Here is a 20,193-nt window from a genome sequence, read left to right as displayed (position 1 = left end):
TTAAACTGAAACTTCAATGTGATTGACATTATCGGCATAAAGAGTATATATTTGTATATTTTTATCAATAAAAATAGGGTATTATTATTTTAACCTTCCTTATCATAATTTGTTAACAATACATTAATTTATTCAGAAATCAAGGTATAAACTTGAATCTTTTGTCGAATATACCCTTGAACTCTTAGTACCTCAAAGCATAGCCTACGTTACGTTCAGGGAAAGCTTTTCCTTACGTTTCTTTGAAGGTTACGTCAACATATGATTACGTTTTCGCCTATTTGATGTAGGGTATGGTGAGTTGCTTGTTTTTTTGAAAAAGGGGGTGTGTCATTTTTAAAAAAATATCATTTATGATTTGATAAATAAAGAGTTAAACTTACATTTAACCATTACCCTCACTAAATTAAATCAGAGCAGCAACAGAGGCGCAAACAAATGTCGAGACATGCTCTTGTTATCTCCCACCCCTCTATATAAAAAATATATAAAATCGCTTGCCAGCGCAACAAAGTCCAATGTCCAAGCGTCGCCGTTCGCTATACCGGCAGATGTAGAACTCGTTTGGATCATTTCGCTGCAAGCCGTCGACGAGTAAGCAACCCATCGACCTAGTTAAAATTACTAAATAATAAACGAAAAGTGACCCAATGGCGTTCCTCAACAAGGTGAGCATAGCAGTACCCCTACTGCCCAGGAGAAAGTGACAAAAAAAAACAGATTATGTGGGAGGGTCAAAGTCCTATCATGCCAGTGACGACAGCAACTGTTGATCGTATATATAGACTTATATATTCATGAGGCTGTGTGGGTTTCGTAAACACTTTTGTTTTTTGGTTATCTGCGACACTAATCTGTACTTTGCCCCCCTCGGAAAATTATTATTTGCGTCGTCTAATGGCGAATGGTTTTGCACTCGATTTAAATGCGGAATGTGAACTTTATAGTCGTGACTGATATGTTTTTTATCGACCAGAGGTATTGTTTGTTTAAAAAATAAAGCAAAACGATAAAAGATACAGAGTTATAATTGAAAATGTAAAGGCAAGTCAAAAATGGTCCTAAAAGAAATTAAGTTAACAAATAAAACCATATGACGAAAGCTTAAAAGCGGTTGGGGTTTACGAAATTGATTTTCAAAAAGTTTTTTTAATAATATAGGTAATTTTGATGACTTGTTCAATAGATTAAGTCATAACTTCCCTTAATGAATTTTATATATACGATCTTCCATTAATTCAATTGTCAATTAAAGCTAGTTTCTGTATTATTTTCATTTTTACTTTATTATTACTTTTCACTAATTGAGAATGATCCTCCATAGAACTAATTTTGGAAAACTAATTTTTACCAATTAATTTATTTAAATTATTTATTTTTTTCGTTACCTTCCTAAATAATAGCTTGCTGCGCCTGCCCTCCGCCAGTTGGTGGCCCAGAGCCGTGCCTATGCCGCCGTCTCCCAGGTGTCCCCCAATGGAACCTCCTTCGCCCTCACCGAGGAGCAGCAGCAGCTGCAGGAGCTGGCTAGGAAGTTCACCCGGGAGGAGATCATCCCGGTAGCCGCCCAGTACGACAAGACCGGCGAGTACCCGTGGCCCATCATCAAGAAGGCTTGGGAGCTGGGCCTGATGAACAACCACATTCCCGCCGACCTGGGTGGCATGGATCTTGACGTGTTCACCACCTGCCTCACTGCCGAAGAGCTGGCCTACGGCTGTACCGGCATCATGACCGCCTTGGAGGCCAGTGGTCTTGGTGTAAGTAATCTACAAGTCACCCTATCCCATGATTTCCTACTAAATGATATGCTTCCACCTTAGCAAACTCCTGTGATCCTGTCCGGAAACAAGGAACAGAAGAAGAAGTACCTGGGCCGTCTGTTGGAGGAGCCACTGGTGGCTGCCTACGGAGTGACAGAGCCTGGAGCAGGATCTGATGTCGCTGGCATCAAAACCCGCGCCGAAAAGAAGGGCGACGAGTACATCATCAACGGCCAGAAGATGTGGATCACCAACGGTGGTGTCGCCAACTGGTACTTCGTGCTGGCCCGCACCAATCCCGATCCCAAGTGCCCGCCCAGCAAGGCCTTCACCGGCTTCATTGTGGAGCGTGATACCCCCGGACTGACGCCCGGTCGCAAGGAGCTGAACATGGGACAGCGCGCCTCCGACACCCGTGGCATCACCTTCGAGGATGTGCGCGTGCCCAAGGAGAATGTGCTGATTGGCGAGGGAGCTGGCTTCAAGATCGCCATGGGCACCTTCGACAAGACCCGCCCCCCAGTGGCCGCCGGCGCCGTGGGTCTGGCCCAACGCTGTCTGGACGAGGCTCTGAAATACTCCCTGGAACGTAAGACCTTCGGAGTGCCAATTGCCTACCACCAGGCTGTCCAGTTCATGCTGGCTGACATGGCCATCGGTGTGGAGACCTCCCGTCTGGCGTGGCGCCTGTCCGCCTGGGAAATCGACCAGGGACGCCGCAACAGCTACTACGCCTCCATTGCCAAGTGCCATGCCGCCGATGTGGCCAACAAGATTGCCTCCGATGCCGTCCAAATCTTCGGCGGCAACGGCTTCAACAGCGACTACCCCGTTGAGAAGCTGATGCGCGACGCCAAGATCTACCAGATCTACGAGGGCACCTCCCAGATCCAGCGTCTCATCATCTCCCGCAACATGTACGAGGCCGCCAAGGGAGGCAGCTCCTAAGGCAATCCCACTTAGGCTAGCCCATCACCGATCACCTCACATTCACAAGTCCGATAAATAAAGTAAAATAAGTAATAATTAAAAGAAGTAATTGTCTCTTAATCTAATCGGAGAAAAGGGTTCCTAGAAAAAGGGTCTGTAAACAATTTCCCCAAGGAAGGTAGTAAACAAGAGGCTTTGACTAACTTCCAAATTCCAGGTACACTCTAGTACGCCACTCGTAGCCCCCATTATCCCCCGAAAGTCTAAAGTCTGGCTAGTCATCTGCGACCAATTGGCAAAAAATTTAGCCAGCTATCATCTACCGATTAGATAAGCCCCGTGGGGGCACTCAAGAGTGTCTGTCCTAGTTAGATTCCATTTTTCGGCCCCCACAGTGCGATAAGAACTGTACTAAATGTTTCTTTATAATTGTCAAACAATAAAATTTCAGAAATATAAAAAAAGGTTCATACAATACAGGAATTAACTAAACATCGTTTTCATCAGCCAACAGTTTGAGGAGTCCCTTGTATCTCCTTCCCGTTCTCCTCTTCGATAGGGTTAGCATTTTGGCCTTGTCGCCGAACTGCAGCTGCCAAATGGATTCCAGCGTCTCCAACGCACCAGGCATGGAGAACACCTGCCCATCCACGGTTAACTCCATGCGCCTCGGCAGCTGGGTTTGTCCCTCGAGTTTCTGAAGGCGGGTCTCATCCAAGAGATTCGGGCAATTCGTAGCAATCAGTGTCCGTAAATGAGGCAGTTCATCCAAAATGTAACCCAAGGCAGTGCCACTCAATCGGGCGTTATCACTTATATCCAGCCACTGAAGTTGCTTGGCTTTTCCCAAGTGCTGACTTATCTTGTAGAGATGGGCATCCGTCAACCCGCAACCGGCGAGCTCTACGCGGATGAATCGTTCGCAGGTACCGCCCTCCAGAAGAGTAACCAAAATCTCGCCCAAGGCAAAGCCACTGTCACTATCTAGTGGCCACCGAACGTAGCTGAGATTCAAGTATTCCAAGCGGCAGCTATTAAGCTGCTCTGTGAGTCGGCGGACGCTCTGCTGGGTAAGTTGGTTGAAGCTCATGTCGAATCGGGTCAGTTGATTGAAACCCAAATCGAAATCCTGCAGCTCCGTGAGCTCGCATTGTGATATCTGGAGGGAAGTCAAGGCACGACCACCTGGACTGCCACAGAATTTGTTAAGTATCCTAAGACTAGCATTTCCCAAAGCATTCTGACTGAGTTGAAGCTCCTCCAAGAGCTCCAGTTTCTCCACACCTTGACCGCAAAGTAAGGCTTCCAATCCCTGAGAGCCGATCGCATTGCATTGCAGTCTCAGTGCCTTGAGTTGGAGAAGCGTTGGAAGGGATTTTGCCAACTGCTGACATCCTTCGTTTCCAATAAAGTTGCGGGACAGATCCAAAACAGTGAGACGAGCCTGATGCATCAGAGCCTTGAAAATTGGCTCCGTTTGAGAGGCCCGCATCCAAAGACCAGAGAGTTCTAGCATTTGTGTATTTTGCGAGCGTTCCAAAAGTACTTTAACCTTGTTGTCCACAGCTAAAAATTGGATTTCAAAGTTGCATTATATTTTGAATTAAAAAAATATTCATTAAGTCCTACCTTTTTGAGATTGATGGCACATCTCTTCATATCTTTGTGACAGCGGGGAGATTTTCCAATCTAGAATGGTGGCCAGGAGCATGTTCTGCTCTAAGGCCACGCTTACAGGATCTGTTTCTTCGTAAGCAAATCCATCAGCTGTCTTCAGCCGCAAAAGAGGAGTCAAGCCAGTCAGCCTATAAACAATATTTAAGATTACAATCTAACAAACTATATTTATTTATTTATTACTTATTGTAGCGCCTTCCCGCCTCTTCAGCCAACCATCGCATGTTAATGTCCTGCAGCTTCTTGCGCTCAATGGGAACCAGCAAGAGTTCGTCCTGAACTTTAACTTTAAAGGAAACGGTGGTGGCCATAACAGGTGTTGTTTGGATTTTAATTGGCGACGACTTGGCAGGTGAGATGAGCACTTGAATGGTGTTTGTGGTGGAGTCGGGTTCAATGGTGCGCAGGCTGATAACCGAGGACTCACTGTCCAGAGGACTCTCGCTGCGAAACCGACTGAAGCCACTGTCCATGAGAGTGGACTGATGATTTTTTCTTGCAGGAGCGTCAGAGTTACTGTGATTGCTGCTCATGCTGGAGGAGCGTGAGAGGGTCAGCTTCCGCATCTGCTTTTGTCGCTGGGAGGCATCTAACTCCGGAATGGGCAGGAAAGAATCATCCTCCCAAGTAGATGGAAGGGACAAGGCCGAATCCTGCAAATTCTCCTTGGAGGGACGAGTGCTCAGGCTTCCTGAATTGATCCTCTTCCGTTTGCGTTCCGGTCCTACATCGTCTATAAGCCAGTTGTCAGCATCTACTTCACCCTCGTCCAGGAATGCGTTACGTTTCTGCTTGCTAATACTGCTGCTGATGGGCGGTTCGTCGGAGATACGATTGGGCCGCTTCAGTTGGGCCATCACACTGCGGTACTCCTTACTGGCATTCGGTTGGCTTGTACTGCTGGATTTCTTCGATCCATACTCGCTTCCCGATCGATTGTGGCTTAGGGAGCGCCTATGGCTTTCGCGAAGAGCCTGCTCTTCATCTTCATCCGAAGACATTGCCCTTTCCGCCCTACTGGATTTCTTTACGTTCGCATTGGTTAGAGGGCGAGCACTCTTGTCGTTGCAGATGCCCACCTTGGAGAGCGTGCGCAGGAGCCGCTCTCTTAACTGGGCATACTGAGCCTGCTCTCCATCCACCAACTTGGCAGATTGGCGCCACTTGTCCAGGCCCTCTATACAGGTCTCGTTGTAGTCGGTTCGCACAGTGGCATCAGCTCCGCGATCCAGCAGCAGCTCAGCCACGTCCAGGAAACCATTGGAGCAGGCATCGAACAACGGAGTGATGCCATCGCAGCTTGTACCGCCCTTATCGTTGATTGCAGACGCCGCTCCTTTGTCAAGGAGAAGCTCCACAATCTCACGATAGCCGTGATTGCAGGCCTCGTGAAGCGGCAGCCACCCAGCATGATCTCTCACATTGACCGTGTGGCCCTGGTCGATGAGGCGTCTGGCCAGCTCCAGATTGCCGGAGATGCAGGCCTGATGCAATTGCGTCTCTCCCTTGTTGTTCTTTTTGATTGTGAACGACCGAACTCCTCGTGTAGTTCGCTCTGGACGGTGCTTCTCGGTCTCATCCGAGTCACTGGCATCCGAGTCGGTGAGCGTGTTCAAGTCGAAGTCATCGTCCCAATCGGGCGTGTTCTGCTGCACAGCTTCCTCTCCTTCATCATCATCGTCGTCCTGGTCGGTTTCATCGTTTAAATCAATTCCCTTGGCTTTGGCCTCTGCCACGAGGTTCTCCACCAGAACATGCATGTTGTGTTTTTGTTCCAGCTTCTTCAATCGCACCAGCGCGATCTTTTCCAGCTTGGATGAGGAGCTGCCAGCCTTTTCTGCCTGCCGGAGGGCCTTTTGGTAAATATCATGGACGGTCCAAAAGGGTTGGGCCTGCTGGTCACAGACCTCCGCAATTGTACAGAGGGTGGTGAAGGCCTCCGAGGGAACATCTTGGTTGACTTCGTACTCCTTCCACAGGTACTCCAGGGTCTTATCATACTGTCCGCTGTCCCGATACGTTTGATATAGACTCACATAGATGGGCACTAGGCTTTTGCCGCTCTCCTGGTTCAGCTCCGCGTTCTCCAGCATCTTTTGGTAATACACCAAGGCCTTTTCGTAGTTCATGAGATGGCAGCAGCCATCGCCCAGTCTCTCGTACAGGTTCTTCAGTTTCCCGTAATCTACAGAACTAGCCAGGACCAGATCATCCAGGGTCTGACAAATCTTAACCACAATCCTGAGCTGTCTCTCGATGCTGGTCCGATCGTTCTCGTCCGGAGTGTTCTTCTTGTAGGCCTTGGTCAGAATCTGCTTGGCACTGGCAAAATCACCCGCCTTGATGAGGATCTCCGCCTTGGTGATGAGTGTCTCGCAGATCTTCTTAACCTTGTTGGGGAGCCTTTTGGCCACCTCCAAAGCCATGTTGCAGTAGCGCAGTGCTGAGGTGGCATCGTTCTTTTTGCAATTGAACAGCAAGCTCATCGAAATGTAACACAAGTGGGTCAGATCGAACAGTTCGTGGGTTTTGCTGATCTTGATGGCTTTCTCAATGTATTCAATCGACTCTTCGAACTCCTCCATGTGTTCTTTCACCACACCGATGTTTAGATAGCACCGAGCTTGCATATCCAGCTGCTCCAGTTTAGAAATCCGTCCGGAAAGTCTGCAAATAGTCGGAATAGTTAGCTTGGATTACCAGGAAAAGAAAGAACTTACTCTTTGATGAGAAGCAGGCTGCGGAGGAAGCTTTTCTCCGCCTGTTTAAGCTGCTCCATGGCACCCGAAGCCGAACTGTCCGCCAGACTCTGTCCATGTAAGAGATGCACTCGGCCGAGAGTGGCATAAGCCCGTTGCTCCTCCACTTGGTTCTTTAACCGTTTGGCAATTTCTAGAAATAGTTGTGTTTAATGAGAGTTTGCAGAGAAAATGGTAAGGATTAGGAACTCACTTAAGTAGTCGTTGATATGATCCTTGGCCGCATCGTAGTCGCAGAGCAGGGTAAACATCTCGCCCACCATCCGCTTGGCCTTGGCCGTCTCCAGCTCCTTGCCCATGCTGGTGTATATCTGGGCCTCCTGCTTGTATTCCTTGACCGCCTCATTGTACTTGCCCTGCTGGTTGTAGAAGTCTCCCAACTGGTTGCAACTGATCGCCACTTGTTCCCGGTTGCCATCGCTGCGGGCCTTTTCCTTTCGCTTCAAGTAGCGCTTCTCATCCATCGAACACAACACAAAACACACAGGACACAAATCACAGGCACACGGGACACTCAAATGTTGTTTTGTTTCGGCGCGAATGAAATACCCAAGGAGGCTATCGAAGCAACAATCGATCGTTCCAGAACACGAACTAGTTCCGTTTAAAATTAGTTTATAAGAAACTCTTATAAAAATTATATAGGTAGATATTATAATTATTTATTCTATAAATATTAAATAATTTTCAAATACTGAAATCCAAATATTTGGAATATTTTTCATCAATTCAAGTCTTATACTTATACCAATATAAAGTTGTATACCTTATAATTATTAAACTTTCTGGCAACTCTGTCAAGCGGTTAGCACATCCCTACCGGTGTCTTTGTTGCCAAAGATTTTAAAAATAAAGTATCGATAGTATTTATTTTTTGTCAAAATAAAGAAATTTAAATAATCCTTGACCTCCATTTCATAAAACTTTCATAAATATCATAAAAACAACTCTATTTGCTTTATTTGGGAGCCAAGTAGTTGTGATAATAATATCGATATATTGACAGCTAGATATATTATCAACAACCCTACGGTGTCACATCTCTACCGGCGCATATAGACTGGATTTTTCAGCGTGCGAAAAAAAGGTGATTAAAGTTAGAAAAGCAGTCCTCTAAATGGATAGACATTGGCAATAAGTGTCCTTTGAACGGTGAGACACACGTGTGACCCATTGCATGTTAGCTACACACGCGAAAAGTGCGTCTAAAGTTGCAGGGAAAAAATCAATACCAGCGAACGGGTGAAAAAAAAATTTATGGAAGAAGAAAAAAGTGGTGGGGGCTTCTTTTGAGAGAAACAATTGGCATGACGTGACTAAGACCACTTTGCCTTTACAGCTATAAACAGGCTATTACCCGGAAAGCACATATAAATTCCTGAATAAATCCGCATAAATATTGACTATAGAATAGCGAGGAGTAAAGGAGCAAAACAAAGTTAATGTAAGTAGCACATGGGGGGCATGGGTTTGAGGTTTGTGATTTGTGATTTTGGTCTGGGGTCTGAGGGACAGATATTCCTATTGAACCAGATTGGCAACAAATTCGATTTCCTTCGTAATTGCAGCAGCAACGAGCGACAATGGCCAACAACAACTACGCCGGGTTTAACTACGGCGGAACTCAGTACAACACGGGACAGGTCTCGTACCCGGCGGTAACCAATGCCACCTACGCGAATGCTGCTGCCTACCAAAATGCTGCTGTGGCTGCCGGCCAGGGTGGCTATGCAGCGGCCGGCGCCGGGGGCACTGGCTCCGGTGGACCGGGTGGTGCCTCATACGGTGGCTATGGCGACTATCGCAATGCCATGCAGTCGTACGACGCAACCAAGACATTCTACCAACAGTCGCCGGCCAGCTACAACGCTCCCGGCTCGGCAGCCGCAGTCAGCAAAACCCACTACTCAGCCCCGCCGGTAAAGAATCCCGTCAAGAACAAGATGGACAAGTCCAACGGTGCCCAGAAGCCACCAAATGCCCCCCCACCAGGAGGAAATAACTACAGCGGCTATGATACGGCTATATATAATGCAGCTAGCATGTATGTTGCCCAACAGCATCAGGGTGGACCGGGACAGAAGCCGAACGGCGGAGCCAACAACTGGTATCAGCGCAAGATGGGTCCCGCCATTCCAGGAGCTCCGGCTATTCGAGGCATGCGCCCCAAGGCCCCGCCACGCCCGCAGCAGTTGCATTACTGCGAAGTGTGCAAGATTTCGTGCGCCGGTCCGCAAACATACCGCGAACATCTCGAGGGACAGAAGCACAAGAAACGCGAAGCTTCTCTGAAGATGTCGGCCAGCGCCACCAGTACTACTCAGAATCGGGGCAACAATTACCATTGCGAGCTGTGCGATGTGACTTGCACCGGAACGGATGCCTATGCCGCCCATGTGCGCGGTGCCAAGCACCAGAAGGTGGTGAAACTCCATCAGAAGCTGGGAAAACCGATTCCCTCCGATGAGCCAAAGAAGCTGGGAAAGATCAATTTCGTTCCGGCCGCCGGTGGAGCTGCAGGTTCCGCGGGAGCTGCAGCCAAAGCTGAGGGGGCAGCGAACGAAAGTGATACAGCTGGAGATCTTGATGATGCTCTGGACGATTCCCTGGGAGAGAACACGGACAACATAAAGCCCGTCGGCGGCGAATACATTGAGGAGGTCAAGGACGACGAGGGCAAGATCCTGAGCTTCAACTGCAAGCTCTGCGACTGCAAGTTCAATGACCCGAATGCCAAAGAGATGCACATGAAGGGACGCCGCCATCGCTTGCAGTACAAGCGCAAAGTACAGCCCGATTTGGTGGTTGATTTCAAGCCCACTCCTCGCCAGCGTCGTCTGGCCGAGGCCCGTGCCCAGCGTGCTCTGATGTCCTCCCACCGTGGCGGGGATGACCACGAGGGCGGCGGCAACTACTGGGACGAGCAGCGCAATCGCCAGTATAGCGAGGAGTATGACTATAACAACTGGATGTCTCGCAGCTTTGGAGGTGGGTTTTCATAATTTTCATTATTATTTTTATAAGAAGCCTTCAAAAAAACTAAAATTAATCATCTCTGCAGGTGCTCAGCGCTTCGGACGCATGGGTAATGGGCCGCCGCCGCACTTTGGCATGATGCCCGGCGGAAATGTACGGCGTCCGGAGAGCACCGACGACCGTCATGCCATTGCACGCCACGCCGAGATCTACCCCAAGGAGGAGGAGCTGCAGACAATCCAGCGCATCGTTTCGCACACCGAACGGGCCCTCAAGCTCGTTTCGGATGCTTTGGCCGAGCAGCCGAGCGAGGCCGGGCAGGCGATTAAGAAGGAGAAGACGGACAAGCCGTCGGAGAAGGACGGAAGGGACAACCAGATATTCTCGTTCCACAAGGACGCCGATAACGGCGGCAATGTGGTGCGCATCTTGAAGGGCGTGATGCGGGTGGGCTACTTGGCTAAGGGCCTCCTACTGCACGGCGACAATGCCGTGGAGCTGGTGGTGTTGTGTGCGGAGAAGCCGACGGCTGGGCTGCTGCAGCGCGTCGCGAATGTGCTGCCCGACAAGCTGAAGGAGGTGGCAGGTAAGTGAACAAGTCGCCAGGGTAGTCCAGGGTAGTCCTTGCTTAGAACCATTTTTGAAATGACATTTTGGTTGTCCTATTAAGAGGAACGAAACGAAAATAGTACTTTTTCCAGAGAAATGCGGCAAAAAGCAAAAGAAACCAAAAAATAAATAATTAAATAATAAATACTTTATTGCTGGGCCAATTTCACCCAAAGCTCTGACCAGCGACCAGGTGAATTTGGTGGCAGTTTGAAACCTAAAACTAGTCCAATATCCAATATCCAAATAAAACGAAACAATAAACATTTTCGGGGCGCGAAGACGACAGAACGAAACTCACGAAATCACGATTCACATTCGACCGGCAATTTGTGTGGAAAAAGTCAACAAAAAAAGTCACAAAAAAAACATATATATATATATAAAAATAATTGTTAAACAAAGTATATAAATGTATATAGATAAAAATAGAAAAAAAAAATTATTGTACATAGTACTAGGACAACTACAGTTGAGCCCTGTTGTTGCGGTGGACTGATTGCCACGCCAAACCGACAAAAACCGCGCCCAACGCCCCAGCCAACATAGCAACTAATTGCGAATAAAAACGTATTTGCCGTTTTCAGCTTCTCTCTCTGCAGGATGATAAGTTTGCGAGCCTAGAGGCTATATGCGCTCTAGCATCTAAAGATCTAGATCGAGTCGAGTCGTTCAGTTAGCTGTAGATCAGTCTCCTCCCAGGTTGCCCAGGTTGCTCTCCCTCATCTCGCTCGGTCTCGGCTGCTGATCTGTTGCTGCTGCTCCTTCACAACCAACCAACCAATTACAAACGCTATCAATCAGCCAAAGGATCGTCACGGTAACAAGCGGAGTCGTCCAGCCTCCAGAGTCTAGAGTCTCTAAAGTCTCTCTTGAGTCCTACAAAGCGGATGGGTTGTGTGTGGTGGCCTTTTGATGATACTTTTGATCCATCAATCAAACATTAACCAAAACCCAAATCGATACAAAGGAGTATATTTATACAAAGTCTATGAAATGCAATCATTTTTTGGTCAATTTTGGTCCGCCACTCCTACTACCTACCGAGTTGGTAACTAACTTTGTGTAAATAAAGTCCTTTGATGGCCAAGAAGTTGAAACAAAAACACAACACGCCATGAAGCAATGCGATTGATCCACACACAGACGCGAACGCGACAGGCGCTTTGGGATTGCAATGCAAACAGCTTGACCCAAAATTGCATCATCTATATACTATATATCTCTCTCGAAAGCAAGCAAAAAAAAAAAATAAAATATATATATATACTCGGTTATCTCGTATATATCTCGTATATATGCCCAAGCGGCCGAAACTGTGTGTATCAAGCTTGATTGTCAAATACCATAAAAATAACGATTGCAAATATCGAATTGTGACCGAATCGAAATTTGTGTTGCCAATAATAATGTTTTCCAACTAACCAATCAATCAAGAAACTAGATTTTTAAAAAACCAAAATTCAATATATGTAATTCAAGTCAAAATTCAATAAAAATAATGACCGTGCGCTCTAAGTGGAATTGCAACTTGCCAAAGTGGATTGTCTCTCGAGACTCGTCTCGAGCTTGCAATTCCGTTTATGAGAGCCATACGGATATAGATCCCGATCCCAGCACGCAAGTCGATTGAAGATCATGTTTGCTGGGAGCCGAGCGGATGCCTGGATCGCGGAAAGAAACAAACATTATTCGTTCTTTATCCCTAAGTGATAATATCTTACTTGTATCATTATTTTGCATTTAATTGCGTGCGGGACTTGACTGGAATTTTAGCTTCACTCACAATGTTTGTCTCTTTTTCCAAGCCGAATCTAGTATTTCGATGTATTTTCAATAAAAACTTTCAAGAACTTTGTTTTTTTTTAAGCTCTTTCCCATCCTACTCTCGTTTACAGGCGACGTTCCCGTCAACTATCGGGTGGAGGTCAACACCGACGACGCTGCGGTTATCGTCCTGGATGAGGCTGTCTCGGTGAAGATTACTCTCACCTCCCCATTGCTGCGCGATGCTAACTCCGATGGTTCGGTCAAGGAGGAGGGCGACGATGCCGAGTTCTTGCCACGAGAGCCATGCCTTCGGGTGAGTTTCAAATCTTTCCTAAAATATCTTTCTCAAAAATTAAATAAAAATATATCATCCTTTAGGCTTTGGCTGACCTGCGACATGCCAAGTGGTTCCAGGCACGCGCCACTGGCCTGCAGTCGTGTGTCATGGTGATTCGCATTCTACGGGACCTGTGCCAGCGCGTGGCATCCTGGCAGTCGCTACCTCAGTGGTCGCTGGAGCTGCTGGTGGAGAAGGTTATCTCGTCAGCCGGATTCCCCATCTCGCCCGGCGACTGCATGCGCCGCATCATGGAGGCTCTGTCATCGGGCTTCTTGATCAACGGACCCGGCTTGCTTGATCCCTGTGAAAAGGACCCAACCGACGCGCTGGTGAATCTGACCAAGCAGGAGCGAGAGGATCTCACTGTTTCGGCACAGCTCTTCTTGCGCTACATCGCCTTCCGCCAAATTTACAAAGTGCTCGGCATGGAGCAGCTGCCGGCTATGAAGTTTCCCATGCGTCCATGGCGCATCAACCGGAAGAGGCGCAGGTCCTCCGGCAAGGCGGGCGCCCCCGGCGGAGAGTCAGAGTCGGCGGATATCGACGAAACAGGTTCCGATGAGAAGGTGGCCAAGAAGGAGGGCGGAAATTCCGCTTAGTTTAGTTCGTAATCACATAGTCGGCTATTAAATATAACAATTCTTCTCAACATAAATGCGCGACAAGCGGCTCTTAACTATACACTAACTATTATCTCCACGAGTATTGAAACCAATTGGGCCTCATCGTTGCCTCGGCTGGATATTAATATACATATATATAATCATGTGCAACATGTGCTGTCCAGTTGGCGATTAGAGACGCCCCTCCCCCGCCTCCCCCTTACAGCAAACTTAAACCGTATTTAAAGGACATGCGAGTGTATTTTTTCTAGCATTAGTCAAACTGAATGCAAAAGTATTCATATTAGATGTCAACACATTGGTCCTCCCGCGTCTCACACAAATAATTATATATATGTACGAGAGCGGATAAGATTTTAATAAAACATATAGAATGAGAATAACATTATTGATGGTTTTTGAGGGGAATCTCTTAAAGATTTCATACAAAATCATCCCATTTGGAGCTTCTCTTGACCACAAGGGGTTCACTTTCAGCAGGACGTTTCAAGGATCGGGGGACTCTCCTTTTGGATTTGTTAAAGTTCATGGGAAGGCCTTCGGCTAGTTCCATGTCCTCATCTTGGTGGGTTTGGGTGCAACCTCTCGGTCTAGCCTCCAAGGGTTCATCCACATAGCTATCCCACTTGCTGGTTTTCTTTTCCTGCGGAATGTTTTCAGAGCCAGGGTTATCTTCATCTGAGATTTGGTTGGAATGGATATGGGCTGTGTGAACTAAAGTATTATTTCGCTGTTCCTCTCGCTTTCCGCGCTCCAAATTCAGAAGCTGCACCTTGGCCCGGCACTCTGGCCCAGATCCTCGGAAGATCTCCGTAATCAGATCTTGTTTTTGTCCGCAAATTTTACAATCCCATTTCTTGGCTTTCTTGACCATGCTTCCCTATATAAATAGTTTTATTTTATAAAATTTATGATAAAATATATATCTTTTAAGTTTACCTGGTACATTTTGCATTGGTTACATTGTAAAACGCAAACTTGGCCTGACATGTTTAAGCCGCCTAAAATCCAAATAAAATGAATTAGAGATGTGCGCGTGAGACCAATTTGGGTCTGGCAACCCTTGCACTCAAGGACAATATATCTTTTCTCAAAGGACAAAAAGAAGGTCCTTTTTAGTCAAATTCAACAAGCAAAAAATAGAATATAATGAAACAATTGCCTTTAAGTTTTTATTTAGTTTTATGGTGAAATTAAATGGAACTACTTGTTGCCTGTGGTTCCTCCGGAACCAGTCGCCGGTTCTTCATGGCTTCCATCCCTGGTCGAAAGTGTAAACAAATCTGCGGAACGCGTAGGAGTTATCACCGCGACTATCGCTCTTCTAAAATGCGTTTGGTAAGTCATCCTGGCCAATAACAATACCTTTATCAGCGGAAATGACTTCCTCTTTTCCAGTACTGCCTCAGCGGAGATTTGGCCAAGCCATGCTACATCATCACTTTCAAGGGTCTGAAGATAATGCTGGACTGCGGCTTGACGGAGCAGACGGTGCTGAACTTCCTGCCCCTGCCCTTCGTCCAATCCCAGAAGTGGTCCAACCTCCCGAATTTCATCCCCAGCCGTGACCATGATCCCCAGATGGATGGCGAACTCAAGGAGTGCTGTGGGAGGGTGTTTGTGGACTCTACGCCGGAGTTCAACCTTCCAATGGACAAAATGCTGGACTTTAGCGAAGTGGACGTGATACTTATCTCGAATTATCTGAATATGCTGGCGTTGCCCTACATTACGGAGAACACTGGGTTCAAGGGCAAAGTTTACGCCACGGAGCCCACCCTGCAGATTGGCAGGTTCTTCCTGGAGGAGCTGGTGGACTACATAGAGGTCTCACCGAAGGCGTGTACGGCTCGTCTCTGGAAGGAGAAGCTCCACCTGTTGCCAAGTCCTTTAAGCGAAGCTTTCCGAGCTAAGAAGTGGCGAACCATTTTTAGCCTCAAGGATGTCCAGGGCAGTCTCTCGAAGGTGACGATAATGGGCTACGACGAGAAGCTTGACATCCTGGGCGCCTTCATAGCTACTCCTGTCAGCTCTGGCTACTGTCTGGGCTCCAGTAACTGGGTCTTGAGTACAGCCCACGAGAAGATCTGCTATGTGAGCGGATCCTCCACTCTGACGACGCATCCGAGGCCCATTAATCAGTCGGCACTGAAGCATGCGGATGTCCTGATCATGACCGGACTAACGCAGGCACCCACCGTTAATCCCGACACCAAACTGGGCGAACTCTGCATGAACGTGGCCCTGACGATTCGAAATAATGGCTCCGCTTTAATACCATGCTATCCATCTGGAGTAGTCTACGATCTGTTCGAGTGTCTGACGCAGAACTTGGAGAATGCAGGACTCAACAATGTGCCCATGTTCTTCATATCCCCCGTGGCGGACAGCTCCCTGGCCTACTCGAACATTCTGGCGGAGTGGCTCAGTTCAGCCAAGCAGAACAAGGTCTATCTACCAGATGATCCCTTCCCTCACGCCTTCTACCTCAGGAATTCAAAATTGAAGCACTACAATCATGTATTTTCCGAAGGCTTTAGCAAGGACTTCCGGCAGGTAGAGTTTTGGACACTGGATCCTTTTATTCATCCTCTCTAATGTCTTGTTTCTTTTTCTAAATAGCCCTGTGTGGTTTTTTGTGGCCATCCCAGTCTGCGCTTCGGCGATGCCGTTCACTTTATCGAAATGTGGGGCAACAATCCCAACAACTCCATTATCTTTACAGAGCCCGACTTTCCGTATTTGCAAGTATTAGCACCCTTCCAGCCGCTGGCCATGAAGGCCTTCTATTGCCCCATCGACACTTCCCTGAACTATCAGCAGGCCAACAAGCTGATCAAGGAACTTAAGCCGAACGTCCTGGTCATACCGGAGGCCTACACCAAACCACACCCCTCGGCGTCTAACTTGTTCATAGAACAGCCGGACAAAAAGATAATAACGTTCAAGTGCGGGGAGATAATACGGCTGCCACTGAAAAGGAAGCTGGATCGCATATACATCACCTCGGAGTTGGCGCAAAAGATCTCTCCCCGGGAAGTGGCAGCGGGTGTCACCTTCTCCACGCTGACGGGGGTCCTGCAAGTGAAAGACAAGGTGCACTGCATCCAGCCATGTGCGGACAGCACGCAAGACGACTCGAATTCCACAACCGGCACGGCCCCAACCAAGGAGGATGTGATGAAGAATATCAAGTACGAGTATGGCAGCATTGATGTGGAAGCCTTGATGAAGCGTCTAACCCAGGATGGCTTCTCAAACATAAAGCTGGATCGAACGGGCGGAGCTCTAACGCTTAACCTGGTGAACGAGGACACTGTCATCAAATTCGAGGACAATGAAACTCACATTATTTGCGGCGGGAAGCCCACAACTCGACTCAAACTGAGGGACACCATTATGAAATGCTTACAGAGTTTTTAAAAACATACATCTATTCTTAAGTCATAAAAAATCAACAAGACATACAGACTAGTTCCTGGCGGTCATTACTAGAGAGCAGCGGTGGCAGGTCTCCTGTTCGGCATTGTCCAAGCTGTAGCGACGGCAACGAGGGCAGAGAGGTGTCTGGAGTGTCTTCACAGACACCTGCAAGTCCTGGTCTTCGCTTTGGAGAAGAGTAACAGATCCCACTTGCAGTATTTCGCACAGCTCTGAGTTCGACCGAGGCTTTCCAATGGGATGGAGTTCTTGCAGGAGTTTCAACTGCTTTTCGTTTCCCACTTTGAGAATCGCATCGATGTGCCAACTATTGACATCCCCAGCTTGCTGGTTGATTATTTTCTTTACTTCCAAAGCAGAAGCTACCACTTCGTTGGCGATTTCATCCTGCCACTGGGATTTCGCTGTGACGCTTTGTTGGTGGAATGCTGCACCCGTAGGGTCATAGTAGCTCCAACTTTCCTCCACCATGAACGGCACAATGGGCCACAGGCTTTTGCACAACTCCTCGTAGCAGTGGGTAAGGGTCTGCCGAATGGCAAGGAGTTCCCGTTCATCCCCACAATAGAGGCGATCTTTGATTAAATGCACATAAACGGCAGACACCTGGTTGGCCAGGAAGTTCTGAATGGAAGCCACTACGCGGTTGTATTCGTAGGCGTTGTATAGTTTGGTGATCTGGGGAAAGAAGCCTGGAATTAATCAAGTTGCCTTTCAAGAAGGATTTGGCTACTAACCTCCGCATCGAAATCAACTAACTGACTAAGCAAATATCTGTTCAAAAAGCTGGAATCTTGGATGTTCTCCTGGTTTTGTCGCCTTTCCCCAATGGCTCCGTTTAGATACCGCAGGGTGGCGCGAACTTTGCTCAGATTTTCGGCTGCCTGCTGAAGCAGCTTCTCGCTCACCGTAATGGACATGTGCTGGGTTCCATGGGAAGCAACCCACCAACGAAGGACATCTGTTCCGTACTTTTTAGTTATTTGTTTCGGAGAAATAACATTTCCCAGCGACTTGGACATCTTATAACCCTTTTCGTCGACAGTGAAGCCATGCACAAAGAGAGCTCTGAAGGAATAATATAATTTTAAAGAATTATATTAATTATGTTCCATTTTTCCACTTACTTGTAAGGAGCACAGTCCCTAGCTGCGATGCTCATCAGTAGGGATGACTGAAACCATCCTGTAAACTGGTCATAGCCCTCCAGATAAAGATCAGCCACCTTATCCTTGTTCAGCACAGCCGACCAAGTGCTGCCGGAATCAAACCAGATGTCCAATATATCACTGCCCTTGACCAAGTCGACTACTTTATAGCCCAGTTTGTTTAAGATCTCTGTAGGCAACAGTTCCTCCAACGACTTGGCCCACCAGAAATCCATCGATCCCTCTTTGCGCAACTCTCTGCAAAAGTGCTGTATCAGATCCGCATTCAAGACCACCTTTCCAGTCGTCCGGCAGTAGAGAACCGGTATGGGAACACCCCAGGCCCTCTGTCTGGAAATACACCAGTAGGGTCGCTTTTGAAGCTGAGTAAGCAATGCCTTCTTGCTGGCCTCGGCATTGGCTCGAGGATATATTTCTACTTTTTCGAGAGCATCCGCAGCGGAGGACTTCAGCTTCTCGGTGTTGATGAACCACTGCTCGCTGGCGCGGATTATCACAGGCTTCTTGGTGCGCCAGTCGATGGGATAGGAGTGCTCTAGAGTGGATGAGTGAACCACATTATTTGTGATGTGCTCCAAGACTAATGGGTTTCCTTGTTTCAAGACGGATTTCCCAACCAGAAAACTGGGAGCATCGTTTGTGTAAACTCCTTCCTCATTCACCAAACACTTCACGGGTATTTTCCGGGCAAGGCTGACCAAAAAGTCATCTGGTCCGTGGGCTGGAGCAGTGTGCACCAGGCCTGTACCCTTGCTATCCTGCACATGACTGGCGTCGTAAAAGGGAAGGTCTCCTTGTTCCTTGTCAATCAAATGGTTGTAGGTAAGATCACCTAACGAGCTGCCCTTCAGAGTCTGGACAACTTCGCATGTGATTTTAGTATTTTCCTCAAAGTCCGCCAAGAGGGCAGAGGCTATTAGATACAACTCATCTTGATCGTGTTCCGATAGACGGACCAAAGCATACTCCAAGGATGAGTTGTAGCAAATGGCTTGATTGCTAGGGAGAGTCCAAGGAGTTGTGGTCCAGACCAAGGCATAAAGACGTGTATCCTTTTCTTTTAAATCCAAACCATTTGGGTTTATTGGGAATCGTACATAGACTGAGGGACTAATATGTTTCGGATCATACTCCAGTTCGGCCTCTGCCAAGGCAGTTCTACAGCAAAAAAAACCATAAAATATGAATATAAAAATCAAAAAATAATATAGGATAAATCACCTAGAAGAGGGTGACCAGTAAACCGGCTTCAAATCCCGGTAGACCAATCCCTTTTCGTAAAGTTTATAAAACAAATTCAGTTGATTTTCAATAAACTCCGGCTGGAAGGTCATGTAGATGTCATTCTTTTGCCAATTAGCCAGTACTCCCCAACTGCTGAACTCCTTCTTCTGGGATTCAATGGCCTCTAGGGCAAAAGATCGAGCTGTAAAACAGGATACAGTTGAAAGTCTTCCAATCTTCATAGATCGTACTCACATTTCTGGCGTATCTCCAAAGCATTTTGACCAGCAGCCGCACTGGTGGCCTTCAGTTCAATGGGCAATCCGTGGCAGTCCCAGCCAGGAACGTAGTTCACCTGCTGTCCGTGAGCCACTCGCTGGCGCAGTGTGATGTCCTTGAGGATTTTGTTGACGGCATGGCCCATGTGCAGTTGTCCATTGGCATAGGGAGGACCATCGTGAAGCACAAATGTGGGTTTGTCCTTTTCCCCTAGCTGCTCCTGTTGATACTGATAGGAAACGGCTATCTTTTTCTGTAAAAAGAAAACTTTTATATGAAGATTCAGCTTTTTAGGTAACCCCTGTAAGCTTACCTCGAGAATAAGTCGCTCCTGTTCTTCACGTTTCGCTGCTGTCAGTCGGTTGGGAAACTTTGTCTTTGGCAAATTGATAGTGTCTGTGTATTTTTTTACATCTTTCTGAGCTGTTTTCACAGAATAAAAGCGATTTGCCGGCCGAAATCTCAAAACACGAAACATTTTGGGGAGAAAGAAAAATAAATGAAACGTAACAGCTGCCGGCAAGTAGAAATCAGCTGTTCGAGTGGAACGTAGGTACCTTGTGGACTGTATGTGGATTTTAAGTTTAAAAAGTTTGACAGAAAAACCGTTATTTTATCCTTAGTCCTTTTTAT

General features: G+C 47.3%; 6 protein-coding genes across 11 annotated transcripts; 3 read left to right on the top strand and 3 right to left on the bottom strand.

Annotated features, from left to right (window-relative positions):
- The first annotated feature begins 512 nt into the window (after window positions 1–512).
- LOC6493524 (probable medium-chain specific acyl-CoA dehydrogenase, mitochondrial) lies at window positions 513–2,798 on the top strand. Its single transcript, XM_001957893.4, has 3 exons — window positions 513–668; window positions 1,404–1,760; window positions 1,824–2,798. Exons 1-3 carry the CDS (start codon window positions 651–653, stop codon window positions 2,709–2,711), a joined length of 1,263 nt encoding a protein of 420 aa, XP_001957929.1. The 5' UTR covers window positions 513–650; the 3' UTR covers window positions 2,712–2,798.
- Window positions 2,799–3,100: 302 nt separating this feature from the next.
- On the bottom strand, window positions 3,101–7,716 carry LOC6506408 (tonsoku-like protein). Its single transcript, XM_001957894.4, has 5 exons — window positions 7,323–7,716; window positions 7,091–7,262; window positions 4,554–7,037; window positions 4,323–4,498; window positions 3,101–4,259 (listed from the first exon to the last, which is right to left on the bottom strand). The coding sequence occupies exons 1-5, from the start codon at window positions 7,591–7,593 to the stop codon at window positions 3,181–3,183; spliced, it is 4,182 nt and encodes a 1,393-aa protein (XP_001957930.1). The 5' UTR covers window positions 7,594–7,716; the 3' UTR covers window positions 3,101–3,180.
- Window positions 7,717–8,063: 347 nt separating this feature from the next.
- On the top strand, window positions 8,064–13,479 carry LOC6493525 (zinc finger RNA-binding protein 2). Of its 6 annotated transcripts, none has more exons than XM_014908944.3 (6): window positions 8,113–8,216; window positions 8,469–8,573; window positions 8,698–10,117; window positions 10,191–10,691; window positions 12,613–12,797; window positions 12,863–13,479. In XM_014908944.3, the coding sequence occupies exons 3-6, from the start codon at window positions 8,713–8,715 to the stop codon at window positions 13,421–13,423; spliced, it is 2,652 nt and encodes an 883-aa protein (XP_014764430.1). In that variant the 5' UTR covers window positions 8,113–8,216; window positions 8,469–8,573; window positions 8,698–8,712; the 3' UTR covers window positions 13,424–13,479. The 6 variants fall into 6 exon arrangements, 5 of the variants coding, with proteins under 5 accessions (XP_032309824.1, XP_014764430.1, XP_001957931.1 ...); XM_001957895.4 differs by having other exon boundaries at window positions 8,132–8,281; XM_014908946.3 differs by having other exon boundaries at window positions 8,132–8,405.
- A 251-nt stretch (window positions 13,480–13,730) lies between these two features.
- LOC6506407 (MRN complex-interacting protein) lies at window positions 13,731–14,532 on the bottom strand. The gene is made up of 2 exons (XM_001957896.4): window positions 14,387–14,532; window positions 13,731–14,327 (listed from the first exon to the last, which is right to left on the bottom strand). Exons 1-2 carry the CDS (start codon window positions 14,435–14,437, stop codon window positions 13,869–13,871), a joined length of 510 nt encoding a protein of 169 aa, XP_001957932.2. The 5' UTR covers window positions 14,438–14,532; the 3' UTR covers window positions 13,731–13,868.
- A 139-nt stretch (window positions 14,533–14,671) lies between these two features.
- On the top strand, window positions 14,672–16,910 carry LOC6493526 (integrator complex subunit 9). The gene is made up of 3 exons (XM_001957897.4): window positions 14,672–14,785; window positions 14,846–16,003; window positions 16,070–16,910. The coding sequence occupies exons 1-3, from the start codon at window positions 14,696–14,698 to the stop codon at window positions 16,868–16,870; spliced, it is 2,049 nt and encodes a 682-aa protein (XP_001957933.2). The 5' UTR covers window positions 14,672–14,695; the 3' UTR covers window positions 16,871–16,910.
- LOC6506406 (isoleucine--tRNA ligase, mitochondrial) lies at window positions 16,864–20,098 on the bottom strand. Its single transcript, XM_001957898.4, has 6 exons — window positions 19,874–20,098; window positions 19,537–19,813; window positions 19,279–19,483; window positions 18,016–19,215; window positions 17,626–17,956; window positions 16,864–17,566 (listed from the first exon to the last, which is right to left on the bottom strand). The coding sequence occupies exons 1-6, from the start codon at window positions 20,036–20,038 to the stop codon at window positions 16,919–16,921; spliced, it is 2,826 nt and encodes a 941-aa protein (XP_001957934.1). The 5' UTR covers window positions 20,039–20,098; the 3' UTR covers window positions 16,864–16,918.
- Between the last annotated feature and the right edge of the window lie 95 nt (window positions 20,099–20,193).

The sequence above is a fragment of the Drosophila ananassae genome, chromosome 2R, assembly GCF_017639315.1.
Source record: "Drosophila ananassae strain 14024-0371.13 chromosome 2R, ASM1763931v2, whole genome shotgun sequence".
Classification (NCBI taxonomy): domain Eukaryota; kingdom Metazoa; phylum Arthropoda; class Insecta; order Diptera; family Drosophilidae; genus Drosophila; species Drosophila ananassae.
This window is presented reverse-complemented; position numbering and strand designations above follow the sequence as displayed.